General features: G+C 45.3%; 1 protein-coding gene across 1 annotated transcript in view; it reads right to left on the bottom strand.

Annotated features, from left to right (window-relative positions):
- Positions 1–950: 950 nt before the first annotated feature.
- PDE6B (phosphodiesterase 6B) overlaps positions 951–23,860 on the bottom strand; it is a 38,027-nt gene continuing 15,117 nt past the window's right edge. The window contains exons 12-21 of the mRNA XM_065405932.1: positions 23,599–23,745; positions 20,123–20,230; positions 19,209–19,318; positions 17,445–17,532; positions 16,122–16,222; positions 14,616–14,723; positions 8,370–8,433; positions 6,988–7,062; positions 6,022–6,105; positions 951–1,130 (exon numbers count right to left, since the gene is read on the bottom strand). Of these exons, the coding sequence (XP_065262004.1) occupies positions 951–1,130; positions 6,022–6,105; positions 6,988–7,062; positions 8,370–8,433; positions 14,616–14,723; positions 16,122–16,222; positions 17,445–17,532; positions 19,209–19,318; positions 20,123–20,230; positions 23,599–23,745 (1,065 nt within the window). The remainder of the gene's footprint in view (positions 1,131–6,021; positions 6,106–6,987; positions 7,063–8,369; positions 8,434–14,615; positions 14,724–16,121; positions 16,223–17,444; positions 17,533–19,208; positions 19,319–20,122; positions 20,231–23,598; positions 23,746–23,860) is intronic.

Raw genomic sequence — 23,860 nt, 5'->3', positions numbered from 1 at the left:
CTCCCTGACTGCCTTTCTCAAGAGGGCAGTGCCTTGTCTGAGGTGGAGACAATCTCAGACATGAATGGTCTTGTCTTAACCACAAAAATGTATTAAGAATGAAGGCCTCAGTCCAGTTCCCATTGACTTAAATGGGAATTGGGCTGGGCCCAGGGAAAAAACCTTAAAACCAAACCATCTGCATGCATAGAATCCTAGCAATGGAGGGCTGGAAGGGACCTCAAAAAGTCATCAAGTCCAACCCCCCCATGCTGTGGCAGGACCAAGTAAACCTAGACCATCTCTGGCAGGTGTACTTTGTCCAACTTGTTTTTGAAAGCTTCCAATGATGGGGACTCCACAACCTTCATTGGAAGCTGTAATAACTAGTCTTATGATCAGCAAAAGTTTGGCTAGAAGGGTACACTTGGGAGTAACTGCAATGCTTCATCTTATTTCTAGTGAGTTCATTGTTTTTCCTTTGGCCCATTAGGCAGCATGTTAGCCACAGCCTCTGTATTCTCAAGCTCGTGTCCTCCCCCCCCAGACTCACTACACTACAAAGCTGACTCAGTGCGGACAACAGACTTGGCTGAGTTGCAAGTGCAGACAAGGATCAGCAGTGTTCAGCACGATTTGCCACACTGTGTGTTGATCTCGCCTTACAGGTGTTAACCCGCCCATTACCACAGGAGATCTCCTCCACTGAGGAGTTTATGCAGATGGCCTTTCTGGAGGTGTGTAACCGTCTGAGATGTCAAGTGTATGTTTTGAAGCCATTCACTATTATGACCTTGACAGAGTGAGTCATAGGCCCAACTCAGGTTGAGGATTTCCCCTGTATCCAACCCTTTGCTTTAACTACTGGACTAAATTCACAGGTGTGGGAAGAGCTGGGGGTTTGGAGAAATTAATTTACACAGGGGGCTGGTGGGGTAGGGGAGTTAGCCATAGGAGTAGATTCTGAGGTATTAAAATTTTAAGTATTTCTGACCTTGCTTTGCAGCCATTTTTTCCTCCTCTTTTTTCTTCTCTTCTTCCAGCACTTTCATTTTTGCATCATACTCATCACCAAGAGCCTTCCATTCCTTTCTGTTGTTCAGCAATCTCTCATACATCGGCTGAATTTCCTCGTGGAAACGTGAAAATTCCTGCCCCAAGCACACCCAACAAACAGTACAACAGTGACTTAGCCAGGGCTGCTCATCCAAAATATCTGTGCCACCGGCTGCATGCCCCTGTTGCTAGTTCAGGCTGGGAAGGGGTTAATTTCCTGAAGCAGGGTGCCAGCTACAGGTCTGGCCCTGGACTGGAGAGCCAGCTAATTAGAGGGCGTGTTTACACCAGGGTTCAGAGCCTATCAGCAGGGAGAGGGAAGCAGCTTGTTTCAGGAGATCCTCCTAGATCGAGTTGCTCCCACACCAAACCTAGCTGAGGAATCACTGGGGCAGATGAGTACTGACAGGCCTGCTAGGAGGTACATGCAGTCAGGGCTGAGGGGTAGCCTCCTCCTTCATCACTGCAATAGTTCCCTCTTCCTCTGTCCCATTGCCTCAGGGCTGGAGCTCAGAGCCTGCTGCTGTAGGCCTCTCCCTCTCTCCCATGCCCGCCAGGGAGCGAAGTGGGTCCTGATGCTGCCCTCACACCCTTGGGTAGGGCTGCCAATGCTGTATTTCAGAAATATGGGACAGCCCTCTAATGTCCCTGGGCTTGACTTCTCCTCCCCATGCCTTGCCCAGGGCCAGCACCGCTGTCTCCAGCTCTGGTGCTGCAGAGAACCCAGAGCCCCAGGCACCGGGCCAGGCAGTCACTGTGCCTCCTGGAGTGAAGTGGGAGGCTGCGGTTGCTCATCTCCACCTACTATAGAGCTGTGCCCTGCCAGGGGTGGGGGGTTGGCAGAAGGGGTGTGGACTGGAGAAACGCAGCAGCTGGAGGAGACTTCGCTGCAGCCAGCAGGGGTGGCACTTCCAATTTCAATGGGGGCAACTCCCAGGGGCGGCCCAGCGGTGGTTGGGCTAAATTTGAGTGCCGTTGTGACCTCATGTGTCGGGTCACGTTGCCAAAGCCTGGCACGTTGCAAAGTAAAGTGCCAGAGGACCACTCCAGCCTAGATTTCTTGTCAGAGTGACATGCTGGACCGCCCTGGTTGAAACATGGGATAAAAAACATCCTGTACTGACTTAGGAGTGGGCAAGCGATTTTTATTTAAATAAGGAATGTGAGGTCCCTTCTAATACAGGACTCTTGGCACTGACAGCCCTACCCCTGGGCCTCTGAGAGCAGAAGAGCCTGCCACTGATGCCCCCCGGGAGGACAGCAGCTGGAGCAGAAAGGCAGATGCTCCAGGAAAAGAGCAGGAACCACATGCCCTATGAAGAGGTATGGGGGCTAGATTGAGGGGGGGGGAGGTTTGCTGCAGTGTGAATTGGAGATCCCTGTGTGTTTGCATGGGGTTTTAGAATTGCTGTTTGAACTGGCAGAAGTGCTGGTATTTTAGGAGGTAGAGAGGGGCCAGTAGGGAAAAGAAAGATTTCTCTCTCTCCCATCAAAAATCTGCTTCTCTCTGGGGATTTCGCTTCCCTACTTTATAACAGGAAGGAGGGGAAGATTGGAAGGGGCATGGAGGGAGAGGCCACACCTAGCCTTATGCAAGGGGACAGGAGGAAGTCACAGCCACCCCATTTACATTACCCCCCCCACACACACCCAACTGCAGCAAGTGGGGATGGTGAAGGGGCTTCCTGTGCCTCTCCCTGGGGGTGGCCAGGGTCCCCGTGGGGATGGGGAGTAGAAGAAGAGCTGGCATGTGCTCCCCACAGCATTGGGACCCCTGCCCACACCGAGAAGGGAGCTAGAAGCCCCAACACTGTGACCAAAGACTCAGACGCACCAAAGGCAAACGTAGGCAGAGTAATACAAATAAGTATTACGGAACTTTTGTCAGATGCTGCCAGGTGTGTGCCACATTTGCATAGCTGTTATTTAGTGTAAGTTCATTAGCAAAACCCCAAGGTGTCGTCCAGTGTCATACTCCTATTCTATTCCATGTACGTTCTCATCGCCACAGTATCTGAGGGCCTTCCAACAGTGCCTCAGGCAACGGTGTCTAACATCCGTCATGTGTTTGTTCTTTCATCCTGCCCCCCAGGGGAGAAGTATGTTCACTGCAGTCTCTTGGATTTCTTTTAAAATAATAGACACGTGCTGCCATATGTTTGAGAAGCCAAAGAAATGTGCCATGCACTCAGCGTGGAAGGTGGGGAGGTTTGTGATGGGCCTTTGTTCCTGGGGGGAGTTCATTCTATAGTCTTGGGCTGGCCTCTAAGAAAGCTCTGTCGTCTGCACAGACAACCTTTACCCTTAGGGTGGAATGGTCCATTGTGCCAGAGGAGCAGAGTTTTCCTCCCCCCCGGTTTTCATCCCAGATCTTTAGAAGATTTTTATAAGAACGGCCAGACTAGGTCAGACCGATGGTCCATCCAGCCCAGTGTCCTGTCTGCCGACAGTGGCCAGTCCCAGAGCTTCAGGGGGAGTGTACAGAACAGGACAATTTTACCTCCTGGCTTCTGGCAGTCAGAGGCTAGGGACAGCCGGAGCCTGGGGTTACATCCCCGACCATCTTGGCTAATAGCCATTGATGGACCTATCCTCTATTCATTTATCCAGTTATTTTCTTGAACCCAGTTATACTTTTAGCAGTCACATGGTAATGAGTTCTGCAGGTTAACTGTACATTAGGTTAAAAAGTATTTCATCTTGTTTGTATTAAATCTGCTGCCTATTAATTTCACCGGGTGACTCCTGGTTTTTGTACTGTGGGAAAGGGTAAATAATGCTTCATTTTATCCACACCATTCATGATTATACAGACCTCTATCATATCCCCTCTTAGTTGTCTCTTTTCTAAGCTGAACAGCCTTAATCTTTTTAGTCTCTGCTCGTATGGAAGCCGTTCCATACGCTTGATCGTCTTTTTTGCCCTTCTCTGAAGCTTTTCTAGTTCCATTATATCCTTTTAGAGATGGGGTGACCAGAACGGGACACAGTATTCAAGGTGTGGGTGCACCATGGATTTATATAGTGGCATTTTGATATTTTCTGTCCCTTTCCTAATAGTTCCTAACATACCGTTAGCTTTTTTTACCACCGCTGTGCATTGGATCGAAGTTTTCAAAGAACTAGCCACGATGACTCTAAGGTCTCTTTCTTGAGTGGTAACAGCTAATTTTGTATGTGTAATTGGGATTATTTTTTCCCAGCATGCGTTGCTTTGCATTTACCAATCTTGATTTCATCTGCCATTTTGTTGCCCAGTCACCCAAGATCCCCTTCTAACTCCTTGCAGTCATCTTTGGACTTAACTACCTTGCATAATTTTGCATTATCAGGAAACTTTGCCACTTCACTGTTTACCCTCTTTTCCAGATCATTGATGAATATACTGAACACCACAGACCCTTGGGGGGATCCTGCTATTTACCCCTCTCCTTTTTGAAAACTAACCATTTATTCGTACCCTTTGTTTCCTATCTTTTTCCTTTGTCCACATGCTTATTGACACCCTCAAAGAATTCTGATATATTGGTGAGACATAACTTCCCTTTTACAAAAGCTGTGTTGACTCTTCCCGCAACTTCCCCTACAGTTTATATGAGATTAGGCTCACTGGCCTGTAATTGCTGGAGCCCTTTCTAAGAATCAGCATTATGTTAGCTAGTCTCCAGTCATCTGTTTCAGTAGTAGGTTACATACTACAGTTAGTAGTTCTGCAATTTCATATTTGAGTTCCTTCAGAACTCTTGGGGGAATACCATCTGGTCCTGGTGTCTTATTACTGTTTAATTTGTTCGAAAACCTCTTCTGCGGACATATCAATGTGGGACTCTACTTCCAATTTGTCGCCCAGGAAGCATGTCTCTGGTGTGAGTATCTCCCCCACATCCTTTTGCAGTAAGGACCGATGCAAAGAATTCATTTAGCTTCTCTGCAATGGCCTTGTCTTCCTTGAGTGCTCCTTTAGCGCCTTTGTCATCTAGGGTCTTCACTGCCTATTGGGCAAGCTTCTTGCTGCTGATGTACTTGAAAGAATTCTTACTCTTAGTTCTTGCATCTTTAGCAAGTTCTTTCTTGGCCTGCCTTATTACCCTTAACCTGCCAGAGTTTGTGCACCTTCCAGTTACCTTCACTAGGAATTCACTCCCAAATATTAAAGGATGCCTTTTTGCCTCGAATGGCCTCTATTACTCTGCTGTTTAGCCATGGTGGCATTCTTTTGTTCCTCTTCTTGTCCTTTATGATTGGGGGTATATCTTTAGTCTGAGATGATGTTTTAAATAGTCCCCATGCTGCTTGCAGGCATTTAACCCTTCTGGCAGCTCCTTTTAATTTCCATCTAACAAGCGCCCTCACTTTTGCGTAGTTCCCGTTTTTATAGTTAAATGTTACTGCGGTGAGTTTTCTGTAGCCCTACGAGGATGCTACATTTAATTACAGTAGGATCACCATTACCGAGCGGTTCAGCTATAGTTACCTCTTGGACCAGCTCCTGTGGGCCCCTCAAGAGATACCCTGAGCCCACTCTGTGTCCTTACATTTCAACAGGAGTGGAATTGTGTACCCGTCCCACCCGTTACTCCACTGCCCCATATGTAGTTTGATGTGGACTCTTGGCTTTAATCTCCTGGGCCCAGTGCAGCTCATGACTAGAGGTGCAACGACGGCTCTATACAATCAACCAGTCCTGGGGTTGTCGGGCACGGTGAGACTGCTCTGCGTTCCACTAGCGCTAGCTCTGGATGCCCTTTGAGCTGGGTTCAAGGCTGCCCTGCACTGCTGTGTGTTGGGCAGAGGATGTGATCCCACCTCTTTGGTCAGGGGAAAGACGAGCGCGTGTCTTGTTGATTAACATTCTAGGTATTGGTCAAGTCTCACTGATCAGACAGAAATTTGCTTATCTAGTTTTTGCTAGAGTAAGTGGTTTTTAAAAACCATCCCTGTTGCTGCATCAGCAAGCATTCCTTCTCTGCTGTGCAAATCGCTTACCTTATAGACAAATGTGCACACAAAGTCAATGAAACCGACTTGAAGCTTTGGAAGCTCAGGAGCCTTCTTCCTGTCCATCATAGGCTGGAAGAGAACAGGATTTCTTTGGAGAACACTGAAATGCCACATCTGTCTGTTTTCCCTTTAGAACTATTCTGCCTTGAGGGATGTCGCAAATCAGCCTAACGCTTCTGCTGTATCATTCTCAAGAGCTTTCCTTTCCAGACCTCTTCCTTCTCCCACACAAACAATGACATTATTGGGCTAGGGATTTTCATCATTTTTCTTTAGCAAGCTACAGTCTCTCTTCTCCACTTCTGTCATAGAATCATAGAATCATAGAATATCAGGGTTGGAAGGGACCTCAGGAGGTCATCTAGTCCAACCCCCTGCTTAAAGCAGGACCAATTCCCAACTAAATCATCCCAGCCAGGGCTTTGTCAAGCCAGGCCTTAAAAACCTCCAAGGAAGGAGACTCCACCACCTCCCTAGGTAACGCATTCCAGTGCTTCACCACCCTCCTAGTGAAATAGTGTTTCCTAATATCCAACCTAGACCTTCCCCACTGCAACTTGAGACCATTGCTCCTTGTTCTGTCATCTGCCACCATCTGTCCCTAGATACTGTTTTCTATTGTGCTCCTCACCATAGTACCAGGTTGAAGGATCTTTGTATTCTGACTAAATGCTAAGGGGAACCTAAAGTTCCTTAAATTAACTAAACAAACATTTCACTTAAAAAAAAAAAAAGCACATTCGTTAGCAGAGCTAGATTTTGGAACCTGTGCTATGTATGTCACTGATCTCAACTTTCATGTCTATTACAGGGGTAGCTTTTTGGTTTTTTCCCCCAGGGTCTCCCATGTTGTCAAAGCATCCAGCCCTGTTCATGTATTGCTGTCAGTGAAGAGGTTTGTTAGAAGGAAATGAATGAATTTGAGCTTTCCGCAGCTCATGTGCTACTTACAATAGGCTGCTGCTGGAGTACACTTATTTCCAAGTCTCCCTGTTCCCAGAATTCAGCTGCTACTAGGAGAGCTACCTACATTGGAATAAAAGCTAGTCAGTTCGGGGTTTTTAATCTGAAACAGTTTATCTCCATTAACCGGAGAGTTACAGTCCCTGCTCCTTTACCTTGCAATCTTGTCTGTCAAATCCCAGACTACAGCCAAGTGATCCTCTTAGCACGCTGCATCAGATTCTCTACTCAGTTTGTCTACACGATGAGTTACTGAGTGGCAAACCAGGGTGTGAATCTGCAGCATGCCAACTTGCCACACAGTAATGTCCCATGTGGACGCTGCTATTGCTCTGTAGCAATGTCCCACGTAGGATGTTGTTGCACATGGTAGTGGTAGTGCTGTAGATTCACACCCTTGCTTGCTGTGTAGACAAGCCCTTGGTTAACAAATTCACAGCAGGATCGCACCGCTGAGATCAGTGGAATCACCCTGGGGCTATGAAATGCAGAAGCAAACTCTCTGACTCTGGCAGCCGACTCTTCGGTCTACTGCTCCTTCATGTCAGTCAATGAACAGCTCCCCGCTGGTCCTTAGCAGGACTTTACAATGAGGCTTAGGGTGGAGACAGTCACAGCATTAGTGGATTCTTTGCCACATTCCCCAAGACACAGTTGCCCTTTCCCAGTATTACCAATCTGAAGCTTCCACGACTCTTCCTCCCCAACCCTTAAAAAGTGAGGTTTTAAAATATGAATGTTGGAGTTTGTCTTATGGTTTTGTGCAGTTGGGTTTTTTATTTCTAAACTTTCTGTAACAATGAGGACTAAATGCTTTTTAAAGTGAAAGTTACTTGAGATTCTCAGCCACATGATTCCAGGAGCGGGGACTTTAAGAAAAATCCTGAATTTATGAGACTGGCAATAAAGTCAGAGTTGCCAGCACTGTTTTCCCTGCTGCCCCTCTGTGTGATGCTAACTGTCCTAGTGATTCATAGCACTGGGTGCGGTCTCTAGATATGTTTGCTTTTACATTTATTTACCTACTTTTACATTCAGCACAGTAACTGTTACTGCGACAGTCCAATGTTAACAACTGTCCAGTTGTATATAAATGTCTTAAACTTTATACAACTCCATAAAAACCTTCTATGGAAACACTGGGAGGGAAGAGGTGGTGTTGGTAAGCCCTGACGCTTCAGCTCTTACATCATTGCTAATAAAATAACATCAAGCTAAAAGGTCTTGGCTCGTCAATCTAAAAATATCGTTTCTACCAGCATTGCTGGAAACTTGGCCAGGATAAGTAAGGAGAAGCCTCTTTCATGCAGGCTTCAAACAACAGAGCGTGTTTCAATATATTGGAGTACATTGTGTATCAGGCGTCTGACCTTACTCTGCACTTCCCAGGGTTTAGCGATCGCAGATAAGTCACAGGCAGTCATCATCATGGCCCTGGAGAACAGAACCAGAACTGGAGTTAGTTTCTATTCTGAAGCACTCACTCCTGTTCCCACTGGATCCAGGGCCTATACTGTAATTTAACAGTACTACACTTTTCCACTTCTCTCCTCTCCCCCGCTAAGCATTAAAGATTGAGGAGAACCATTTTGTAAACCAGGGACAGACAGTATGCAGTAGTATCTTGAGTTAAACCTAGTGTATCTGTGTTTCTTGCCTGCCACCAAAACAGTTTTGTGATTACTGTACTTTTCTTTGATCAGATGGGTTTGCTTTTTAGGTCTTACTGCTATGCTAATTCTCAAAAATCTTATGCAACTTCTTAGCAAAGATTTAATAGCAGAGACTGCAGTGAGGTTTTATGTCTGTGTTTAATTATTCTAAGTACTATAGAACATATGCTAGACCACTATCCAGTATCAATTATTACAACTAGACACTTGTCAGAATTTAATGAACATAAGAACGGCTATACTGGGTCAGACCAGTGGTCCATCTAGCCCAGTATCCTGTCTGCTGACAGTGGTCGATGCTTCAGAGGGAATGAACAGAACAGGGCATTACTGAGTGATCCACTCCCAGCTTCTGACAGTCAGAGGCTTAGGGACACCTAGAGGATGGGGTTACATCCCTGACCATCTTGGCTAATAGCCATTGATGGACCTGTCCTCCATGAATTTATCTAATTCTTTTTTTAATCCACTATATATAATTTTGGCCTCCAGAGCATCCCCTGGCAATGAGTTCCACAGGTTGACTGTGTTGTGTGAAGAAGTACTTCCTTTTTTTAATCCTGCTGCCTATTAATTTCATTGGTGACCCCCAGTTCTTGTGTTATGTGAAGGGGTAAATAACACTTACTTTCTCCACATCAGTCACGATTTTATAGACCTCTGTCATGCCCCCCTTAGTCATCTCTTTTCCAAGCTGAATAGTCTGTCTTTTTAGTCTCTCATATGTAGGGCTCTACCAAACTCATGGCCTTAAAAAACGCCTCACAGACTGTGAAATCTGGTCTCCCCCCGTGAAATCTGGTCTTTTTTGTGTGCTTTTACCCTATACTACACAGATTTTACAGGGAAACCAACATTTCTCAAATTGGGGGTCCTGACCCAAAAGGGAGTTCCAGGGGCATCACAAGGTTATTTTAGGTAGTCACGGTATTGCCACCCTTACTTCTACATTGACTTCAGAGCTGGGAGGCTGGAGCAGCAGCTGTTGGTAGGGTGCCCAGCTCTGAAGGCAGCGCTGCAGCAGCAGCAGCAGCACAGAAGTAAGGGTGGCAATACTATACCAGGCCATCCTTACTTCTGTGCTGCTGCTGGCGGCGGCGCTGCCTTCAGAGCTGGGCTCCCGGCCAGCAGCCGCCGCTCTCCAGCTGCCCAGCTCTGAAGACCGCGCCAGCAGCAGCACAGAAGTAAGGGTAGCAGTACTGCAACCCCCCCCATCTCCTCCCACACACAATAATCTTGCGACCCACCCCCGCACAACTTCTTTTTGGGCCAGGACCCCTACAATTACAACACAGTGAAATTTCAGATTTAAATAGCTTAAATCATGAAATTTACAATTTTTAAAATCCTATGACCGTGGAATTGACCAAAATGGACTGTGAATTTGGTAGGGCCCTACTATATGGAATCTGTTCCAGATCCTTAATCATTTTTGTTGCCCTTCGCCGTACTTTTTCCAATTCTAATATCTTTTTTGAGAGGGGGCAAGCAGAACTGCATGCAGTATTTGAGGTAGGAGTGTACCATGGATTTACATAAGAGCATTATGATATTTACTGTCTTATTATCTATCTCTTTCTTAATGATTCCCAACATTCTGTTCGTTTTTTTGACTGCCGCTGCACATTGAGTGGATGTTTTTCAGAGAACTATCCACGATGACTCCAAGATCTTTCCTCAGTGGTAAAAGCTAATTTAGACCCCATCATTATATATGTATAGTTGGGATTATGTTTTCCAATATGCATTACTTTGAATTTATCAACACTGAATTCATCTCCTGGGTTTTTTTGCCCAGTCACCCAGTTTTGTGAGATCCCTTTGTAACTCTTCGCAGTCAGCTTTAGATTTAACTATCTTTGCCACCCTATAGTGGGTGAGGGTTCCCTTGGGAGGGGGAGACCCAAAGCTGTGAGGGGTTATTGCCAGGGGGCAACACCCCAGACAACAGGGCACTGGGTCCAGGAGGGACACGGGGGCCAAGCGGTAGCGGGACACCGGCCTGCAGAGGGCGCTCCAACAGCTGGAGAGCTAATTCCCGGAGACGACCAGCAGGAGGCGCCACAGGGGTGAGTCCCGCACGCCTACACTCCCACACCACAAAGATCCTGGCTGAGTTGACAGTTATTGGGCTGGTTTTTGGCATCACCAGGGCTTGTAGTCGTAAGTGATGGCAGTGTCGGGGGCGGGGGGGGTGAGGGAGGTTAACGCAGCCATGGTGCTACCCAAGTACAATGCTGGATGTTGTTTGCTGGCCAGGGGATGGAGATCATGGCCAGTGAGGATTACACCCTTGTTATGGCTAAATTACTCTTCCTCCTGTCTGAGGTCAGGGCTCACTTTGTTCCTGCTGGTGGAGAAGGAGGAGCTTTCATTAAATTGGCTGCACTGACAGTAATTAAACTAGTTGAGTTTCAGAGCTATGTGGAGGTCAGACTGGGGAGGAAGGGGTGGTATGTCTCAAGCACAACACTAAAGCCTGTATTAGCTGGATGTTTCTGCTAAACTGATAAGCAATGAAACAGTTATCAATGTTGACTTTAAGTGCTCATTATGCTTCAGAGTTAACACCTCATTTAACTGACAGGTAGCATTTCTGTCAGTGCTAATGCTACACTCCCCACTCCTAGAACAAAACCATTTATACAAGGGATCCAAGAAGGATTGGGAGAAAAGGATTCCTCTGCTCCAAACCCAGCACCTTTGTGGAATAAGGAACCCTATCTAACGCTACTACAGGGAGCCCCTGGACTTTGGTAAGTAGGATCCCTGCACATTCTCCTAGCAGGCAGTTTAGATCTATCTATCAGCATAAGGAACCCACACTTTGCACTGGCCTGTTCTGCCACAAATACAGTCCCTTCACAGAGCATGCCTCTTCCCCACCCTACACTGAGGGCCTCACTTCTATAGAGGGGGTCAGCATTCAGGCCTCTGTGCTATTGTTTCATTCTATTTGTCTGGTACTGTTAATCCCAAGGATTCAGAAATCATATTAGCTTAAAAATCTTGATTTTTTTAAAAAGTAAGTTTGGGATTCTTTTTATTTGCCTTCTAGTGTGAACCTTCAGGGTGTACTTGCTTCATGTTTTCAAGCTTTTCTCTCCAGCCATGAGGGTTAAATAACTTCTTTTTTTATTTTTTTTTAAGAATCTAAAGTGACTCTCCCCTAATCACCTGCCTTAGGAACTGGGGCCTAGATTTTTAAAGGTGTTGCTGTGCTCAGTATTACAACACCTAACTGTTTTAGGCAACTTTGAAGCCAAGATCCCATTGATACTCTCTCTGGGCCTAGGGTTTCAAGAAAAACACCAAACATTGCAAAACTTGTGCTACAAATTTGAAAGTTGCCAACACTGCATTTAGGATGAGTGTGGGTATTTTGGGGTGGGTGGGGGTTGGTGGGTTTTTTGTTTTGTTTTTTTGCAACCATAATAAAAAGGACTAATAAAGGCTTAAAATTTGTTAGAAATTGCTTTAGCCAGTCAGAAGAGCTGATACTCAGTGGGCTGTCTCAATCAGACCCCAAAGCTCTGTGCCTAAAAATACTATTCAGACAACAACCCACTCCACTGATGGACCTGTTCGGTTGTTGTAACTGTAGTTTGTTTTCAGCTATTGAGATGGTCACTCCTAAGTCTTAACTCCAGATTCTGAAGGCTCCCTCTGCACAAGCCTCAGAGGAAGTCTTGGCATGTAAATGGTCTGTACAAAGGACGTGTGAAGGAAAGAGGAAGCCAGAGGGCTGTCTGCTGAAAGCCATGTTCCGAACACGACCTGTTACAGAACAGAGAATCTTCTAAGTCAGTGGTCCGCAACCTTTCCCGTGGGGCGGGCGCCGGACGACTAGCCGCCGAGGACCATGGCCGCCGGACAAGCAGCCGCCGAAATGCCGCCATGAAGCAGCGTCATCAAGAGGCGTTGCCGCTGAAATGCCGCCAAAATTCGGCGGCATTTCGGCGGTAGCACTTCTTGACGTTGCCACTTCTCGGCGGCATTTTGGCGGCTGCTTGTCCGGCGGCCAGTAGGCGGTCGCACATGGATGCCCCGGCGGGCGCCATGGCGCCCACGGGCACCGCATTGGGGACCCCTGTTCTAAGTCATATGCTTAGGGCCCTACCAAATTCAGGGTCCATTTTGGTCAATTTCACAGTCATGGGATTTTAAAAATCGTAAATTTCATTATTTCAGCTATTTAAATCTGAAATTTCATGGTGTTGTAATTGTAGGGTCCTGACCCAAAAAGGAGTGGTGGGTGTGTGTGTCACAAGGTTATTGTAGAGGGGCTTGCGGTACTGCTACCCTTACTTCTGGGCTGCCTCTGGCGGCGGTGCTGCCTTCAGAGCTGGGCAGCTGGAGAGCGGTGGCTGCTGGCCGGGATCCCAGCTCTGAAGGCAGAGCTGCCGCCAGCAGCAGCACAGAAGTAAGGGTGGATGGCATGGTATGGTATTGCCACCCTATACTTCTGCGCTGCTGCTGGTGGTGGCGCTGCCTTCAGAGCTGGGCTCCCGGCCAGCAGCCGCCGCTCTCCAGCTGCCCAGCTCTGAAGGCAGCGCAGAAGTAAGGGTGGCAATACTGCGACCCCCCTAAAATAACCTTGTGACCCCCCTGCAACTCCCTTTTGGATCAGGACCCCCCAATTTGAGAAATGCTGGTCTCCCCGTGAAATCTGTGTAGTACAGGGTAAAAGCACATAAAAGACCAGATTTCACAGGGGGAAACCAGATTTCACAGTCCGTGATGTGTTTTTCATGGCTGTGACTTTGGTAGGGCCCTACTTATGCTGTGGCTCCGATGGTGCAGAGGAAAGCTTCTTTCTCCAGAGCATCCATGCAATCCCCATGAGTGCATTCTGAATCTGAGCTGTGAAGCAGAGTAAAAGGTTTCTCATTGAGAGGAGTTTTCTGGCTACTTTGCAAGAGTAGGTTACTCAGAGTGTGCGCAACTGAAGCCCTGTATGCTGCAGTGGTGTAGATACTTGCTACAGCAATGGAAGGGGTTTTTCTGTTGCTGTAGTAATTCCACCCCCTTGAGAGGTGGTAGCTAGGTCAATGGAAGAAGCAGTGTCTACCACAGGGCTTAGGTCAGCTTAACTACGTCTCTGAGGTGTGAAGTTTTCATACTCCTGAGCGGAGCAGCTATTGTTAGTAAGTTTTAGATGTAGACCAGGCTTCAGATTCATACTGGATGGCACCCTGCTTTCAAACTCTTATCCTTGATTTCATCAATAGGGAGGCTTTGGCCTCCCTTACCGTTTAAGCCAAAGCAGACTTCTTGCAACTCTTCATCAGTGGGCTCTCTGGTTCTGTGTGGGGCTTGCAATAATTTCAGTTTTTGTCATTGGATGTCTGCTCCCTAAAACTCATAGGATTCTGTTAATCTTGAAAGTTGCCATAAATACATCCAAGCAGAATAAGCAATTTAAATTAGAAATGTGGATACTTGCAATTAGAATTTGAATATAATGTTTACTTGACACTTATCTAGATTAGGGTGACCAGACAGCAAATGTGAAAAACTGGGACGGGGTGGGGGGTAATAGGAGTCTATATAAGATAAAGACCCAAAAATCGGGACTGTCCCTTTAAAATCGGGACATCTGGTCACCCTAACCTAGATGTGACTTCATCCTATACACACACTTAAAAACAAATTCTGCTATATTTCCATATAATTCTTTAGTACAGAGGAAGTTAAAAAGAGATTTGGCTTTTGTTTTAATATCTTTTTATATGGCTACCCTTCAAGAATAGCCCAGAATGCAAAGCCACTATACTTTGGCTCCAAGCTTCATTAAATACTAAAATGTTGTCTTAATATCCCTTATAGGAAAATATCGCATGCTGTGCTAAACTATGCAGTCGGTTCTTAGTAGACACTTATTTAATAGGGGCGTAGTTGTCAATTCACCATTTGCCTATCAAGAGGTTTTTATTTACTCACATGACAATCTCTTTTCTTGTGGTCTCCAGAGACAAATATTCAGTCCAGGAATTTTCGTTGTCATACGTCTTGGACTCATCAACAATCTTCTGAAACATAGTTCTCTTTCTTCAAAAAACCCAAAGAGGTAGGGAAATGAATGCATTAAATATGGAGTTAGCAGCTCTCATTTTGATTTCCCATGGAAACACTGCACGTGAGCAATCCCTCACTCCAACAATTGCTGCCCGGGCTTTACCCCAGCCAAGTGACCACCCCAACAATCTATTGTTATTTGAATCTTTTAAATAGGACAGAGTGTTTTAAATAATTGTAAAGCACTTAAATGTTGCAAAGATCAGTTTTAGTCAGGTTGAGGCTTTGTAAATACAGCTTGAAAAGTTGTGCTATTGCAACTTTAGATTAAAACTTATACTGAACTAAATTATAAATGCTACTATTATATAGTGCCATACTGCCATAGCCAAAAGCCAAAGTACTGACTCTCATCCTCAAGCAGGTACATAACTTCACTGGGACTGTTCGTGTGCCTTAACAAGTTTACAAATCCTTGCCATGTAAATATCAGAAAGAACACCATCGCTCCAACAGTATTTCTTAGTGGCATAAAATGTTCACTTCTAAATAAAACTGCTTCAGTGCTAACAGTGAAGTTACACTTTCAGTACATTAAAGTTATTGTGAACATTCTTATACGCTGTCCGACATTTTCAAAACAGGAGCCTAAAGATAAGCCCGTATTTAGGCAATGAAGGACTGTGTTTTCCAGAACAACTAGATGACTTTGGAGCAGGGCCGGATTTACACCTTACGTGTCCCTAGGCATGGGATCTTCAGCGCTGTCCGCCTCCCCCTCCAGCCCGCCTACAGCTGACCTTCGTGTTGCACACAGTTTTAGAGAGGTAAGGTGTCCCTAAAACACCAGTGGCCCATGGCACGTGCCTACTGTGCCTAATTGGAAATCCGGCCCTGCTTAGAAGCCCAGGTCTCTGACTTCATACTGCAAACCCTGATGGATGAGTATAGCCTGGTCACGACTTGCGGAAATTAATTATATTGGAAGGTTAGTTGCAAATATAGCATGGGCCATTTGCTTGTCTATGTTCTGTTTGAGGCTATGCTATTCTCAAATGGATGTTAACAAGACCAAGGACTGTTCTTTGGCACTGATCAGTATTTTTAGTGTGAAACTGTTAGTGTAAAATCTGAAGTGTAATGTATTAATAAGGAAACTAACTAAAGAAACCAGGAAAACAAAATCACTCTGTTAGCAATTTAAAACTCACAAAAATCAATTAGGAAAAAATATGTATTTAAATCAAAATCAGTGTTTTTAAATGATTTTAAATTAAGTAATATTTGACAGCACACACATGGTCTCCTGAAGACACAGCCGCTGTTAATAGGAGTTCTGCCCACAGAGAGCCTGGACAATCGGTTGTGATGTTTTAGACTAATGTGACCAGCTATTTGCAATGTGCTTGCTGAAATACACGACTCACTTACTTGAAGTAAAGTGCTAAGTCAGTTGCTATGATAGCAATTTCCATCAAATGATTCACATGCTCAAACTGTCGTCTGTTGAGATTCTGGTAGATATTCAGGGACTAAAGGAAAACAAAGTTTAGTACGTGATTCTGGACATCCCGTGGATTGTTCATCTCAGAATATGGGTGTTAATTCGTTGTGTAACATCTTCAGCTACAGTTAAAATGCAGGGCTGAGGGCTCAATCCAATTCCCATGGTCCATGGAATGACACCCAATGATTTAAATGGGCATTTGATGGGGCCCAGTACCCTGAAGTAGTTACTCAGCATATAACTGGACTCCTATTGTTTTCAATGGGTGTTTGCCTGAGGTAAAAGTTTAATTGAATGAATTTGTCAGGATTTGGCCCATAGTGGGGGAAGGATGATTAAAGCCAGTCAATGGGCATTATGGGTTCTGAGTCCTCTTACTTAAGAAACCTGTAAGCTTTGATTCAAGGTCTCTCCCTGGTTCTGTCACAGATGCCTTGTTAAAACTTGGGCAAGTCACTTAACTTCTGCACCTCCATTTCCCCCTTATCTGTAGAACTGGAACAACACTGGCCTACCTCACTAGGCAGTAGTGAGGCAAGCCAGTAAAGTGCCGGGAGAGCCTCAGATGGAGAGTGCTGTGTACGTGAAAAGTATTTTTATGTATATAATGAACATACCAAATTACAGAAGGTAGAGGCAGACTGGAGATATGTCTTTCACTGTCCCTAGCTAGAGGATTGAAAGTACGCATTAGAGGGAATGTCTGCAGTACAGGGAAGTATTCACAGGCTTCAGATATTTGGAAGTGCCTGATAAAACATGGGAGTTGAAGATTCTCCTTTACAGGATTAGAGCTGTGTGAACCCCATGTCGTCTGGTTTCAGTTTCATCACACACGGACTATGTTCAGGGAAGAGGCTCACAAATCTCAAGAGCAATCTCGGGCTGATTTGTTTAGCTTTTATATGGTGGTAGTGCCCGAAGCCCCATTATGGTAGGCCCTGTAAAACAGTTCGTGCACCAGAGTTTTGCAAGGAAAGCAGGTGAACTTTTTAGTTCTGCATGATTTCACCACTAACCCAAGAAAAACTCTGCCATTTTAACCAAATCTCACTTTGACTTTGGAGTTGGTTCATATGTAAAACTTTAAGTGAACTGGTGGAATAAATTCAAGTCCTCAGAGATCTGAACCCAAATAAAATGTTGGCACAGACCCCTGCAAAGTGAAACTTCAGAGTGCTGAACAATTAAAATTCAGCTGACAGCAAATCAACCAAACTCCTCCATTAATAATGTGCATTACAAACCTCTTCTGAAAGCAAGAACTTTCCAAATTCCAAGTGGTGTCTCTCTAAAATTGATGAACCATGAAGTTTTGCTAAAGGATGTTGAGATCTAATTGTGTAAATTAAAAATTCAGAAGTCAGTACAACAGTAATGAACAAGGGAGTTTTACAGAGTGTCTTCTTTTAATATTTCAGTTTATCACGCTTTATATCTAGGTTTAGCTAGCGGATAAAGGGTTAATAGATATTATTTTAAATAAATGGCTTATCAGTTGATCAAACGATTCTTAGGCTTTTAACCAGCTGTAACATTTTTCACTGCAGTACTTCTAAACCATCTAAACACCTACTCATGTCTAACATGCTTATATCTTTGAATCATTTATTAACCCTTAATAAATGGCCCTTATTATAATGGGTGAGCAGATTTACTCTACTTTAGGAACTCAACATATTTTATTGATTTAAAACAACAGGAAAAGCAGTAGCCCTTGCACAGTTTCCTAGATTTTATAGAACATCTGTGAAATCCCAGTGCAAAGCCCTGACAGTCAAATCCTTGCACACAGCTAAATCCTGTACAGGGAGGGGGAGTGAGAGAGGCCCACCAGCTCATGAGAGCACTAGAGCAATGAAGCCAGCAAGCACCACGGCGTGCGGGTGCATTACTTGTGTAGGAGGGGCATGACTAGCCACTGAAGTAGTGAGGTTGTGTGCTGCGGTTAGCTCAGCTGTATGCTTTCCCCTAGACCAGGGGTGGGCAAACTTTTTGGCCTGAGGGCCACATCGGGGTTCTGAAACTGTATGGAAGGCCGGGTAGGGAAGGCTGTGCCTCCCCAAACAGCCTGGCCCCGCCCCCATCCGTCCCCTCCCACTTCCTGCCCCCTGACTGCCCCCCTCAGAACCTCCCACCCATCCAACCCCCCCCTGCTCCTTGTTCCCTGACCTCCCCCTCCTGGGATCCCCCACCCATAACTGCCCCCTCCAGGACCCCACCCCCTATCCAACCCCCCCTGCTCCCTGTCCCGACTGCCCCAACTCCTATCCATACCTCCTGCCCTTTATCCGACCCCTCTGCTCCCCACCCCCTTACCATGCCGCTCAGAGCACCAGGACTGGCAGCCGTGCCGCCCAGCCGGAGCCAGCCTCGCCGCCGCGCGGTCTAGAGCACTGGGGCAGGCCAGCGGCCCTCGTAGCCACGCTGCCCGGCAGGAGCTCGCAGTCCTGCCGCCTAGAGCGCTGGTGGCATGGCAAGCTGAGGCTGCGGGGGAGGAGGGACACCAGGGAGGGGCTGGGGGCTAGCCTCCCTGGCCGGGAGCTCAAGGGCCGGGCAGGACAGTCCTGTGGGACGGATGTGGCCCGTGGGCTGTAATTTGCCCACCTCTGCCCTAGACTATAAGCATGAGCAGAATGTCTGATGTAATAGCAAAGAGTAACCACCCATGACACGCTGACCCAGCTTGCTGCTTAGAAACCCAGCAGGGGTTGTGACCAGCTCACTCCTGGCTCCCACTTTGAAGCTCAAGTTTTGGGGGTCATGCATAGCATTTCCCCCCTACCTCCAGTATCTCTCTAGCTTAATGTCCCCTCTTAAAAAACGAACTGCTGCTTTGGCCAAACACCGATTGCTACACTAGCCTGGTCTGCGCTATCAAACTACAGCTTCTGCAGAGAGTCAGATAGAGTCAGTGGGAACAGGATGTGGTGTGAATTCGGTTAGATCCCACTCCACCATTACACGCGCACAGTGAGTGGAATCATTTAAAGCAATAGAAAAGTGCCTACTTCATCTGATAAAGGTTGTTGGTGCCCCTGTGATCAATATCATGACACAAAGCTGCAGTTACCATAGCAAGGGCTTCAAGGTCTGTGTAGTAACGCTTCAGTTTGCCAGTCTAGGGGGAGAGAATCACATGCTTTCGTTAGTATTTCTGATAGAAAATAAATCGGAGTGAGTCTGCTAGGTGAGTAGGAGTCTATTACGCTAAACACAATTAAAGAACTAAGCATGGAATTTGTGAAGCTACATACAAGACACACTCTAGAATTAGCACAAGAATTGCAGAAAGGGAAGGGGAAAAACATTTCAAGATCAGAGCATGTGTGTGTGTCTTAGTTACCTATATGAGAGATCCTTATGTGTCGGTGTTACTTGTCACCATAGCATCTGAATGCCGTACTGACCTTAACTCATATATCCTCCCCCATCCCCTCCTGAGATGGAGTCAGAGGACAAGCACCTCCCAAAGGTGGGCTGAAACCGGCTGGGCACAGGTCTGTGTTGAACCATTTAAGACCACTCCAGTTGGGCTGTTATTGTTCATAAAATGTTAACTCCTTGAAGGGAAACGTCCTGCTATAAACAGCTGTTCTTGGGTCTGAACTTGGGGGCTGCAGTATCAGAGCTCTGCCGTTAGCACTAAAGGACTACTGTACCTTCATCAGCTAGAAGTAATATCAGGGTCATAAATTTATGTGGACCACCCACTAGAGGGGGACCGAGACCCACTTGCCTTGTGTGAATTACCCTCTAGATTAAGTTTTGTATTTTTTATTAACAAGACTTTTTCAAAAAAGGACTTTGGCAGAGACTTGTAAGAAAACACATAAGATTTCTACTCACTACATAAGAGTCCCTGTAAATAAAACTATGCTTTGGAGTTAAGAGGGAAAACATAGTAGTCGTATATAAGATATACCATTAAAAGCGTGAACATGGTCTGTGCCACACTGAAGCCGTGCCGCCAGTTGTGGTAAGTAACCTTCCTGTAACCCTTGCTGACGGAATACATGAATCTCACCAGCACCTGCACAAATTGGAGAGCATTTGATCAGAATGTTAACAGATTTGCCTCAGAAGCAAACTAGTTTATAGTGCTTGGGCGCGACGGGGGAACAAATGTATGAGAATAAAGAATTAGTAAAAAACAGTTCTTGAAGCAAAAGCAATCAGCTACAAATCAATATTATAGAGTTGCTTTTATTATCGTATAGCCTGTAACAGAACAAGTGGTCACTAAGAATTAGGAAAGACCCTCAAGGTTTTTTGTTTTTGTTTTTAAAGAGAGACTCTTCAACAAACTGTGTTTATTTTCCTTGAGCCCTCGGGGGGGGGGGGGGGGGGGAAGAAATCAAGGTTTTTCCTTAGTTGTACAAAACTAAGATAATATAGCTTCAGATAAGAATTACAGAAAAAGGCAGTGGCAAAACTTGTTCAAAGATGATTAAAAAAAGTATTAGCCTTTCTTATTCCAAGTTAAGGAGGGGGAGCCTCCCTCTCAGTCTTCTAGCAAAGCATGCTGGGAAGCAGAGGAGTCTGGGGCCTTGAAAATGTAGGTGCTCTGTTTTCTTAGTTAGTATTAGGGAGAAAGCTGTCTGACAGACGTATGGAAAGAATGAGGGGAAATAACTCTGAGGAAAACATCAGGTCAGGGTTGTATAATAGAAAAGGGTTGGATACTTTAGTGGCATTGGTTTCTATATGTAGTCTAGTGTTGAATGGGGATAACTATTGTTTCTTAATCCCACCCCTGAGCTCCATTTTCTGTTATCTTTTCTCCTACCATTTCAGTTGTGTGATTAATAAACTAGATTATTCTTTTGAAAGATGTGTATGGCTCCATAGCCAGCTAGGAGTTACAGCTGACAAAAGCAATTGCCTAACCTAGTGATTGTATCTAATGCACTTAGAAATAAACTTTTAAAATTTGGTTTTATTTTCTCTTTATAGACCCCATATTTTATAACCATACTATCTTGTTTAAAAAGTGAAAGAATCCATGTATGACTGTTATTAACTCTTTACTGTAAGGTGGGATTCAACAGTAATGTGAAGAATTATGATTTTCAGACAATGCGCTAGATGCTTCAGAAGGTTCTTCTGTGTCTGGCAGTAGAGTAGCAAAGTAATATGTTAAGTACAGGCATGACCCTAGTTCAGAACCAGTCTTTTTGTCTCTCTCTCTCTCTCTTTTCCAGGCTCTGTTGCAAAGGCATGGGAGGTGAATTGTGCACATGAGTAATAAAAAGGCAGTGATTCTTGTGATAGCTCAGAGCAAGTTAGCGCTGAAAACTTAGCCAGTATAGCTGCTGTTCTTGGCCCAAGTAGGAAGCCTACTTTTTAGTATCAAGATGTAATGTTAATAAGAAAGATCAGATGAGTAGTCCCTTCTTGTCTGCTATCCTGTGTCTGACAGTGACTGGTAGCAGATGCTTCTGGTGACGGTCCAAGAAGCTCTAAGTGGGTATCCCAAGTGCTCACAAGAAGAGTTTCTTCCCAACCCCCTTAGTTAGAGCTTAGCTAATACCCAGATTAAAGATTTACATCTCTTCTAAACTTGAGGGGTGCTATTTTTTAAAAGCTTTTCTGTGTAACTGAATGTTCTTGTTAGCAAAGCAACCCTGCAAGTTTGTCTGAGCCTCATTAAGCACTGATCTCGGCAAGGTGATGAGCACCACCTCTGTGATATCAAGCATCCTCAATTCTCACTGGGCGGGGGTGGGGAGAGAGAAGTGTTCTCAGACTTGAGTTCAGAGACCTTGAAAACCCTAGTGCCTACCAGACAGTCACTGCCCTATTCTGGTTTTCGGGAAGTGCTGAGTCTAAAATCTCTGGCAGTTTGTTTTATTAAGATAGAAGCCAAAATATTAGGGATGACAACGCTCATTGTCTCACTTAGCGCTAAGCGGGGCTACGGGCCTGATTCTCCCTTGCCTGGTACATTCTGTAGTCACTTCCCTCTGACGCACCTGGCACTGGCCACTGTCAGAAGACAGGATACTGGGCTAGATTGACCTTTGGTTTGACCCAGTATGGCTGTTTTTATGTTCACTTACCTTGGGTAAAATTGTACCAAATCAGAATCCTCCATTCACCTAAAATGGTGGTTGCCGTTTGTACAGGTATAAATGACTGCCCAAGCTGCAGGGCAGTGGAGAATCTCCGGCCTGCCTGTGAGTTTGCAAAACTGTTACAGCCAGTTTCCACTAGATGGCAATAAACGTCACTTGCCAGGCTGCAATAGCATTCTGTTAGCACTACTGCTTCGAGTATCAAGCTACCCTTTGCAAAGTAAGGTCATTCTAAAGATGTACTTTATAGTACCCGCAACCGTACTGCTCTTGTGAGGCAGTGGCTTTCAACCTCTTCCTTATGGGGCCCCCTTCCACTTTAGCACTATGGGGGGAAAAATGGGTGTTTGTAACTCCATCTTCAGAGTGGTAACTCCGCCCTAGTGGTTATGTAGCAGAAAGCCCACTGTAAATCAATAAAAAGAACAGGAGTACTTGTGGTACCTTAGAGACTAACACATTCATTTGGGCATAAGCTTTCGTGGGCTAGAACCCACTTCATCGGATGCATGCAGTGGAAAATACTGTAGGAAGATATATATATATATACACAGAGAACATGAAAAAATGGGTGTTGCCATACCAACTCTAGCTAGACTAATCAATTAAGGTGGGCTATTATCAGCAGCAGAAAAAAAACTTTTGTAGTGATAATCAGGATGGTCCATTTCCAACAGTTGACAAGAAGGTGTGAGTAACAGTAGGGGGAAAATTAGCATGGGGAAATAGTTTTACTTTGTGTAACAACCCATCCACTCCCAGTCTTTATTCAGGCCTAATTTAATGGTGTCCAGTTTGCAAATTAATTCCAATTCTGCAGTTTCTCGTTGGAGTCTGTTTTTGAATTTTTTTTGTTGGAGAATTGCGACTTTTAGGTCTGTAATTGAGTGTCCAGGGAGGTTGAAGTGTTCTCCGACTGGTTTTTGAATGTTTTTGAATGTTATAAATGGGCCATCCTGATTATCACTACAAAAGTTTTTTTTCTCCTGTTGATAATAGCCCACCTTAATTGATTAGTCTCGTTAGAGTTGGTATGGCAACACCCATTTTTTCATGTTCTCTGTGTATATATCTCTTCCTACTGTATTTTCCACTGCATGCATCCAATGAAGTGGGTTTTAGCCCACAAAAGCTTATGCTCAAATAAATTTGTTAGTCTCTAAAGTGCCACAAGTACTCCTGTTCTTTTTGCGGATACAGACTAACATGGCTGCCACTCTGAAACCTGTAAATCAATAGCCACTGTTCCCTCCCAGGGGGATCTAACTAGGTTGGGAGTCCCCAGGCATCATTCTGTATCATCTCACCAGAAACCGACACCTACCTCTGGTGGAATCTGGAACTTTTTCACCACCCCAAGCTCGTAGTACATCTGAATTCCACACTTCACAAGCTCTAGTTCGGTGCGCTTGAAATCACAGAAGTGGAACTCGTAGATCTCAGACTGAATGGGGTCTGGCAGTTCTTCTTTCTGAAAAAGAAACAGATTGGCTTGTTTCCATGCTGGGCATGCCATTCCACAAAAAGCCACACATGGGTCGTCTCTAGGGTGACCAGACAGCAAGTGTGAAAAATCGGGACGGGGG

This window comes from Emys orbicularis, chromosome 6 (genome assembly GCF_028017835.1).
Source record: "Emys orbicularis isolate rEmyOrb1 chromosome 6, rEmyOrb1.hap1, whole genome shotgun sequence".
In the NCBI taxonomy this organism is placed as follows: Eukaryota; Metazoa; Chordata; order Testudines; family Emydidae; genus Emys; species Emys orbicularis.
Note: the sequence above shows the minus strand (reverse complement) of the source record. Positions and strands in the feature narration are given on the sequence as shown.